Source organism: Candoia aspera, chromosome 2 (assembly GCF_035149785.1).
Source record: "Candoia aspera isolate rCanAsp1 chromosome 2, rCanAsp1.hap2, whole genome shotgun sequence".
In the NCBI taxonomy this organism is placed as follows: Eukaryota; Metazoa; Chordata; class Lepidosauria; order Squamata; family Boidae; genus Candoia; species Candoia aspera.
In genome coordinates this window covers 1,586,761-1,596,557 of record NC_086154.1, presented here as the reverse complement: position 1 = coordinate 1,596,557, position 9,797 = coordinate 1,586,761, and the positions used below count along the sequence as shown (strand labels likewise).

The following is a 9,797-nucleotide window of genomic DNA, read 5'->3' as shown; positions in this document are numbered from 1 at the left end:
GACTAAATTATTTTCCAGTGTGCTCTGCTTTGATACCCAAAGTTAAAGCTGCTACCATTCCAGTCCTGTATCCCCAAGCCTGATCAGATAAATCGGACATGATACCCCCAGGCCACATTATTAATCTAGAAAGCCGTATGGATTGGGGCTTTAGATCATTTTCTGAATCTTTTGTTCACCTTCCTGTAAGAATTTGATACTGCCTGGAAACCGAATGGTTGAGTAGCGAGCCTTCCTGTTACAGGCTTTTATATGGTGATTGGCCGTTCCTCAGATGCTGGGCTTATTGTTGTCTAGTGATTTTTTGAAAACCTCCTTTCTAGAGATGCGATTGTAAGATCCTCAGAGCCCTTTTGGCAATATGATGGTATAGAGGTACAGTAAAGGTTCCCGTTTAGTCATGTCCAACACTACAATGGCATATAATCCCTAGAAAATACATAAATATCTAGACAGATGGTCTAAAATTCCTTTGAAGATTTGGAGTAAGATGAACATAATGATTTACATGTTTATGTACATTTTGGGAGACATTCCCTCATTTATTTCATCACATTCCTTTAAATGAATTTCCAGAATGTTGAATATTGTCTTTAGTTAGCTAAGCGACCCTGTGAGACTTTCAATGCACAAATCATAATTACTTCTTGAGAAAGGTGGATTTAATTCAGCTCCTCTTTGGACTCATCTTGAGAGTTATTATTGGAGTCCGTTGAAATACTAGCACAAATTGAGATTGCTATTTGTATGGGGATCTGCTTCAATACCTCCCCTTAGCTGTTGGAAGACATATATGGGAAATAGTAACTTGCGGTAATAAGGTTCAGCTCTATTCCCTTGAAAAGCTTTTATCATGAGATAATTAGAGTTAAGAATAGCATTGTGTTTTGAGGGTACAGTATATTAGGCTTCTCAAATATTACTTTTAAGTCGATTCATCAATAAGATTTTTAATATAATTTCAGATCAATCACTGGGTGATAAAGATGCCTATGTTCTTGTCAATACCCCCAGTATTAGGAATCTGCCAAGATATCAAAAGCTGAATTTTTCAGACATTGGGGCAGGTTAAAAGAATTTTCATATCCAAACTGGAAGGAGAAATCCATAGCTAATTTGCAGCAGTAGATTGTTAATATGTGTTGAATTAGTGGGTGGTTGTTTTTTTTGCAAAGGCTCAAGGAAGGAGACTTTAGAACATAATACTAAACATTTTTGGAGTTGTTGTTTGTCGCATAATTTGCCATGACATTTTCTGTTTTCTTTCCTGTTTTAAAATTATGATGATGATTAAGTATGAAGTTACATTATCTCATTTGTGTGTGTCCTTTGTTTATTAGCTGTGGACAATAACGTTTTTAAAAGTTGTATTTTATTTATAGTTTGGATTTCTAAGGGCATCCAACCCAATAGCAACTCTAGGAGGCATACAAATAAGAATATATATTTTCCTTCGTTATTAGTCCTTTTTACTAACTTGTAACTTCTGTGTTGGGTATATAAGATTTCTTTGAGGCTCCATCTCCCTTGGTCCGTCATCTTTATCCAGAGTTGTTCCAATGCACGTTATTTATATATATATTTTGTAATTATTTGTAGCAGAGGAATGTAAGTTATCATCCTAGATGGAGGGTAAGACCTAAGTGTTATTGTTAAAGTGTTTAATAAATGTGATCTCTGTGCTTCATTTGAATTTATATGAGCCTTGTTATATTTATTAAAAGAGGGAGAAGTGCAGATGCTGCCTTGACTGCCTGATGAAAAGGTGAGATGTAAATCTGACAAACAAATGAAATGTATAAAATGTATAATTAACATTTTAATTTAATCAACATTCTTTTAGTATATAAAGGCCATAGCGGATGGGCACTTAGTAGGAAAAAACACCATTTCCTGCCTTTCGGTGATCCTTTTCCACTGCGCACTCTTTCCTGGTGCATTGGTGCTCTCAACCACAAAGTGAGTGGTGTGTCAATGTAAGAATTTAGGGATGAATATTTTTCAAAGGATAAAACAAACGAATGGGAAGCCCTGTGATGCCATGCAGGACTTGAAATGGTACCTGTCTGACAGGCCCGGTCAATGGGTGCCTCACATTCAAAGAGTTCCCTGGCATTCCCTCTCAAAGCCCTGAGCACCGACCATTTCAGAAGGGGTTATATTTCAAACTAAGATGATGAGGGGTGCTGCCCTGCACACAAGGGGCAAAGGGGCCACGGGAGGCTGTTTTCAATGCCCAGGAATTCTGGCAGCAAGTGTGCAGTATACCAGCGTCAGGTACCCAACAGCGTATTTCGTCCGATGTATAAATAGATGGAGCATAGAAAGAACTTCAGCTGGAGAAGTGACCTTGGTGGCATCCTGGTCCATGTGCCATATTCGTCACCTTAAATGGACCGAGGTTTTGATGTTTGCTGCCTGTTGTGGCTTTGCTCAGCTCTTGCATGGCACTTCCTAGTAAGATACAGTAGCTGCTATTTACTTTTATTCATTTATTTATTCAAATGTAGTTACTGCCTGCATGGCACTTCCTAGTAAGATACAATAGTTACTATTTATTTATTTTTATTTACTCATTCAAATTTAGTAGCTGCCCGCGTTGCACTTCCTAGTAAGATACAGCAGTTACTGTTTTTATTTATTTAATCAAATTAATTAGCCACCCAACTCCAGCAGACTCATCCTAGATTGTAAGAGTAGGTGCTTCTCTACTCAAACCAAAATAAAACGTTTTTTCCCCCTCAGGTACAGGTATTTTTTCGTTCTTTAAATTAGCTCTAGATTCACGCTCCACTACTTGGCTTCCTGTTTTTGCTTTTTTTCAGGTAACGCTGTTTTTTCTCTGGGTTCGCAGACCTCCTAATTTCACCCCGCGGTGCATTTTCTGAGGTGAAATGCCTCGGCCTCTGCCACGTCCGTCGTCAGCCGGTCTGGCTGGGCACCAGCTTCTTTCCACCCACGCAGCACCCTGTCCCCCGGGCTCTCCAAGGGGTGTTCCTTTTGTGCCTGGGGTGAGGAAAGGCAGAGTCCAGGAGAAGCCCCCAGGCAGCCACCTTCCCCCGAGGAGAAAGTCCAGGGTAGCCAGGGAGGAGGAGGGATCTGGGGGAGCGCGCGCACACACACACAGACACACAGACACACAGACACACACACACACACCCCATTTCCTGGAATAGCTCCTGTGCGGGGAGGCTTGCACTGCAGAACTCAGCAGGCCTGAGAGAAAAATTTTGCAAACGAGAGTCGGTGGCTGCACTCAGACGATGCGCTGGACGATGCTAAAAGGTCCGGCTCCCGTCCAAGCAGCCTTCGTCAACCTGGACGTTGCATAAAGCTCTAATCGGGTCGCGTTCTCTGGGCACTGCAATGTCAGGTAGTTGGCAGTTTGCTAAACCGGGTTTGGTGTTGGCCTGTTGTGTGAAGCCTGCCTGCGTGTTGTGGAAGAATTTAAGCGCATAAATGTTTTCGCATGTACAGCAGTAGCACACATTGAGCAAGCACTAGAAGCAAGAAGGTAGGTAAGAATAGTTTGGATCAGTGTTTTTCAACCCTGGCAGCTTTAAGGTGTGTGGACTGTCTCTGGTAAATCAAAGAAAATGAAGAGTATCTCAGTATGCCACTAGACATACACATTGACTGCAAAACAGCTTTCTAACCACTTACCTGACAGGACCTTTCACTGACCAGGACATTTCTCGTCCTACCCCAACTTGCTTTTCCTCCCTACCAACACTTTTAGGATCTCCCAGGGATTGCGTGCAGGATTCACTGGGTGGAACCCACTGCAAATTGGTATTTGTTAACTTTTGTTGATTCTGATGGACCCAGAACAGCCACCTCACACCAAAAAAGCAAGCAAGCAAGCAAGCAAGCAAGCAAGCAAGCAAGCAAGCAAGCAAGCAAGCAAGCAAGCAAAAAAGCATGGAGCATATTGAAAGCACTTACGATGTAAACATGGTACCTGCCTCGGAACCAGCAAAGCTCAATACTGTTAAAGCAGAAATGGATGGATTTTTTAAAAGACTTTTTCTGCTGGTCACAAAATAGATGCTACATTTTTTACACATCTGATTCTTACGCTCTGCCACCAAGTGGCCTCCAAAAATTAATTTCCCAACACTTTTACTTCCCTTACCCTGTACCTACTGAAATTTTTACTGGTGTTTGATTTTTTTTAAAAAAGTCTTGAACTATCCCAAGGAAAAAAAATCCTTACTTGCAAATGTACATATTTCAAACTTTATCTCAGATTAATATTAATATGCATAGATAATTTAAAAGGTCAATGGGCTTATAGGGAAAGATAAACCTAAAAATGAGTTTTATTTCAAGATTGATTTAAGTACATCAGAGGACTCCATTGTTAATACCTATTTCAAGCAAATCATTTAGTAATTAAGATTTTTTTAATGGGGAAGACAAATACCTAGCTTGTATTCTTCTAATGAACAGCTGCCATATGATCATAGGGGAATTTAACCTTCTAACTGGCACAATTAGAAAGTTATTATATGACCTCTGATATAATGGCAACAGCTTGATTCCTTTTTGGTCAAAGTTCTGTAATATTCTAAGCATTAAAAATTACAAAACATATTTGGAAAATGTTGATCTTCATTCACATTATAAATGTACATTTCAGGAAAATTCCACTTTGAAAAAAAGCGGAACATCTGTTTTTCTTTTTGAATGCATGGGCTAACAGAGACATTAATACTTTAGATCAGCTGCTTGCCAATCAAATTTTTAAAATAATTTTGAGTTACAGCAATAAGCATTTGGCTTTTCTAAAACTATGGAATAGAAGGATATTCAATCAAAACGGTCTTTCTCAACCTTAACAACTTTAAGATGTGTGGAGTTCAGCTCCCAGAATTCCCCAACCAGCTTGAGTTGAAGTTCCAACATCTGAAAGTTGCTGAGATTGAGAAACACTGATTTAAAACATTTTGTGATCTCACAAGGTGCTCAAGATACATAAGCAGCCCTAAAACCTGTAAATTACAATAATGTTGGAATGTGTTTCGAATGACGTATTATTTTTTAATAGATAATGAAAGCGTAGTGACAAGCTGGGTATCAGCTATCTGCAAAACCTCTAGACAGTGTTTTTCCAACTTGGGGAATTCTGGGAGTTGAAGTCCACACATTTTAAAGTTGCCAAGTTCAAAAAACGCTGCTTTAGAATAAGCAGTGGGTGCTAATTAACCAATCGCTGCCTAAGGGTCTTCACGAGTATTAACAAGGTTTCTTATTATCTTAATAGAAATTACTTACAGGAGCGATGAGACGTAAAGCTGTGAATGAGATTTTGAATCATTGACCCAAATTTAGAATTTATCAGTATGTGAAAAACTATGGAGTAGCAACACCCCCCCTTTTTTTTTTTACAGTGGAAAGGCAGAAACACCACATTGACCGTCTTGGGCTGATGATGTAGAGTGCCTCTCTGCTTGTGAACTGGTTCTTTATTGATGGAACCAAAGACTGAGCAATATTATTCTGTGAGATCAAGGCTCTTTGCTTTGTTTGACAACTGAAGAATGCCTTCTTTTTTCTTTCCCCCCCCCTTCCTTAAAAGAAAAATTGGTCTCTTGATGTCCCATGGCTGATGCCAGCCTGACTCAGCTCTTTCCCATATGGGAGCCCGTTCCCCTTCTCATTCCTTTCATACCCGGTTTGCTCAAGAGGAACCGCTGGACTACAGCACATTCAGAAATGGTGACTGTCTCTCCCCTTTCTTCGAGAGGCTTTTCTAAATGGATTTTATTTTATTCTGGTCCCCACTGATTTCCAAATGTCTCTTTCAATTTATGCTTGATTGATTGTGGTGTCAGCATGCTGGACTCTTATCATTTCCATTTTCCTGCGGACCCCGTACTTAGGACAAAAAGAAAAACACAAATTAGCAATTTAAGGCACAACCCTTCTCAGTTGCCTCTTTTAATTCAGCATCACCAAGATCTCGTTCTCTCATTTCTCTCTGAACACTTGAGGGAAATACAGGCACTCCTCGTTTAGCGACCACAATTGGGACTAACAATTATCATTAAGTGAAGAGGTCACTAAGTGAAACCACGACTGTGCTTATAATCTTATTTCAGGTTTCCTTTGCTTTACAGACCTGCGAAGATCGTAAATGGGAGGATTGGTTGCAAAGTTACTTTCTCATCACCATTGTAACCCTGCATGGTTGCTAAACAAGCAGTCACTAAATGAGGACTACCTGTAGGCAATAGTGTAATATCTCTGGGCTGCTGGGCTATTTGCTATCTTTTATAAGGTTAGATGAGCTTTTTTTCCTCCTTGACAAAAGTGTAGTTGTATTAAAAGTAACAAGAAAATTAAGAAACAAGGGGGGAAAACAAAATTATAAGACGAAGGAAAGACTAAATTGAAGGTGATGGTGGATCTGTTGAATTTCTGACTGCACGTTTTCTCTTAGAGAAGGGATGTGGGCAAAGAGCTGCCTTCTAGCAACCCATCAGTGAGAGATTTATCAGAGGGACTCCCTCCAAGTGACTTCGTAGCAGGAGGGACGTGTTAGTCTATAGTAGCCGAAAGTCAGGAGGAGTCTAGTGGCACCTTTTCCGACTAACAACTTTTATTAAAAGGCAGAAGTGTTTGTGAGCGGTAGCCCACTTGATAAGATTTTTAAAAATAATGTTGTTATGAGTTTAGAAAAGGAATACAAACAGTGTACAGACCCAGTTGAAAGCAAGGCCCTAATGTGCACCCATCCAACAAATTAGTTCAGTATTATGTTACGATACCAAAACAAAGGAAAGTAAGAAAATAAAATAAAGGAACAGAGAAATCAACAGCCCGCTTCCTCAGACGCCTGGAGTGGTTAAACCGAAAAAAAGGATTTGATGATTTTCAAACCCTACATCAGTTTAGCCACTCCAGGCTCCTGAGGAAGTGGGCTGGAGCTCATGAAAGCCTCTGCTTCTCAACCACATTTCCAAGGGACGGGGAAAGCTGCACCTGTTAAATGCCTGTCTGGATGCATCCTTTCCCAAAGCCATTCTCCCAGCTGAAACTTCTTAAGTCAAAGGGTAATAAATACGTTCACAGCCTGGAATGCCCGGGATTCAAGATGCCTCCTATGGAGATTTTTTGGGGTTTCAAAGCACAAATGGACATTACACGCATCTTAAACTTGCACCTTGAGCTACGTTATTGATAAGCAACTGTGAAGGCACCTTAAAAAGATAAAACCTTCAAAACTGTACATGTATTAAATGAAACAGCACATGCTCAGTACGAAGCTCTTTTGCGCAATAAATTGGTTCTTTGTGGCTGTTCCTATCAAGACTTAGCAAAGGTCAGGATTAAGGTACAGGTAGTCCTTGCTTAACAAAATGCCCTGCGTAGCAACCATTCAAAGTTACGACATGCTGAAAAAGTAACTTTATGACCAGTCCTTGGACTTATGACCGTTGCAGCAGCCACGCAGTCACGTGATTCAGATTCAGGGGCTTCACAACCAGCGGGCATTTATGACCGTTGCAACATCCCACGGTCATGGGATTGCCATTTGCAAGCTTCACAGCCAGCTTGACAAGCAGAGTCAATAGAGAAGCCAGCGGGAAACCTGCAACCGTCACATGATGTCTCACTTAATAATTGCTGGTGATTCGCTTAACGACTGCAGTGGAAGTGAGGTTGTAAATCCGTTGCAGCCATGTGATGTCTCACGTAACAACCATATTGCTTAGTGACAGAGTTGCTGGTCCCAATTGCGGTCGTTAAGCAAGGGCTACCTGTATTCAGGAAAATTTATTTTCAAGTTCAGGCTTAAAAGACATTGATGGAACCAACTGCATGTAGCATTTAGATGGATTCTCACCTGAGTGGGTCTTTGTGTGAGTAGTAAGGTTACTGCTCCTTCTGAAGCTCTTCCCACACTCCTTGCATTGATATGGTTTCTCCCCTGTGTGGATCCTTTTATGAATTGTAAGGGACCCATTTTCACGGAAGCTCTTTCCACATACCAGACACGTATACGGTTTCTCCCCAGTGTGGATTCTTTTATGAGAAGCCAGGGAACTGCTGATTCGGAATATTTTCCCACATTCCATACATTTGTACGGCTTCTCCCCTGTATGGATGGTTTTATGGGAAGTCAGGTGACTCCCCTGGCTGAAGCTCTTTCCACACTCGGTGCATTTATAGGGTATCACACCAGAATGGATCCTCTTGTGGGAAGTGAGCTGACTGCTCCACCTGAAGCTCTTTCCGCACTCGGTGCATTTGTATGGTTTCTCCCCTCGGTGGATCCTTTTGTGAGAAGTAAGCGTCCCATTTTCACGAAAGCTCTTTCCACATTCTGTACACGTGTATGGTTTCTCCCCAGTGTGGATCCTTTTATGGGAAGTAAGAGAACTGCTCCGAATGAAGCTCTTCCCACACTCCAAGCATTTATACGGTTTCTCACCAGAGTGGATCCTTTTATGGGAAGTAAGGGACCCATTTTCACGGAAGCTCTTTCCACATTCCATACATTCATAGGGTTTCTCCCCTGTATGGATCCTTTTATGGGATGTTAGGGAAGTACTTTTTTGGAATATTTTCCCACACTCCATGCATTTATATGGCTTCTCCCCTGTGTGAATCCTTGTATGAGAAGTAAGGGAACTAATTTTTCGGAATTTCTTCCCACATTCCCGACATTTATAGGGCTTCTCCCCTGTATGGATCATTTTATGACTACTTAGGGACCCATTTTCCCGGAAGCTCTTCCCACACTCCAAGCACTTGAATGGCTTCTCCCCTGTGTGGATCCTTCTATGGGAGCTGAGGTGACTGCTCATGCTGAAGCTCTTCCCGCACTCCAAGCACTGATAGGGCTTCTCCCCTGTGTGGATACTTCTATGGGAGCTGAGGGAACTACTATTGGTAAAGCTTTTCCCACATTCCACGCATTTATATGGTTTCTCTCCAGTATGGATTCGTTTATGGGAGGTAAACTGACTACTCCACCTGAAGCGCTTCCCACATTCCATGCATTTGTAAGGCTTTTCTCCGGAGTGGCTCCTTTTATGGGAAATCAGGTTACTGCTTTGACTAAAACTCTTCCCACACTCCATGCATTTATAGGGCTTCTCCCCTGTGTGGACCCTTTTATGGGAAATGAGGTCACTTTTCCACCTGAACTTCTTCCCACACTCCATGCACTTATGAAGTTTCTCCCCTGTGTGGACCCTTTTATGGGAAATTAAAGCACTGCTCTGACTGAAACTCTTTCCACACCCCAGGCACGTATGTGGCTTGTCTCCCACCTTGACTCTTTCGTGTAAAGAAAGAATGATACGCTGATGGTAACTTTCTTCATCTTCCCTGCATTTATCCTGTCTGGCATGGCTTCTATAATGTTTATTGAAATTTAAGTTGAATATGTTCACACTTTTCCCTAAACTCTTTTTCCTCTTTTTTCCTTTGTGAACTTTTTGGGCTAGAAAGTTGTGAATGCCAGCACAGTGGGAAGCTGAGATTTTTGAATTCTCATTAGTTGACAGGTTTCTCCCATGATTCTTTGTTTTTGCTTCATCGGCAAATGTCTCTTTTCCTTCTTCATGCTCAGCGAGCGTTTGAAATGGTACCCTGTAATTCTCATGCTCTTGCCCATTACTTCCTTGAGAGAAAAAGGAAGTATGAAAATGTAGCAAAGTAACAGGAATGAAACAAAAGGTCATAGTGTAGAAAGCAGCTGTGAGTTTCCCCTTGAAATTCCAGTGTTTTTAAGGCTGTGCTACTAATCGACATAAATCGCTCTGATCTGTCTAACAAATTTG

General features: G+C 41.2%; 1 protein-coding gene across 4 annotated transcripts in view; it reads right to left on the bottom strand.

The window, feature by feature from the left end:
* LOC134491913 (zinc finger protein 595-like) overlaps positions 1–9,797 on the bottom strand; it is a 610,720-nt gene that overhangs the window by 129,999 nt on the left and 470,924 nt on the right. The window contains exons 5-6 of one of the 4 annotated variants that reach the window (XM_063295975.1): positions 7,853–9,637; positions 5,642–5,880 (exon numbers count right to left, since the gene is read on the bottom strand). The exons of 2 other annotated variants lie outside the window; for them this stretch is intronic. In XM_063295975.1, the coding sequence (XP_063152045.1) occupies positions 5,834–5,880; positions 7,853–9,637 (1,832 nt within the window). In that variant the 3' untranslated portion in view covers positions 5,642–5,833. Of the gene's footprint in view, positions 1–5,641; positions 5,881–7,852; positions 9,638–9,797 lie in introns of those variants that run through there. One more of the 4 variants, XM_063295976.1, reaches the window with a different exon arrangement.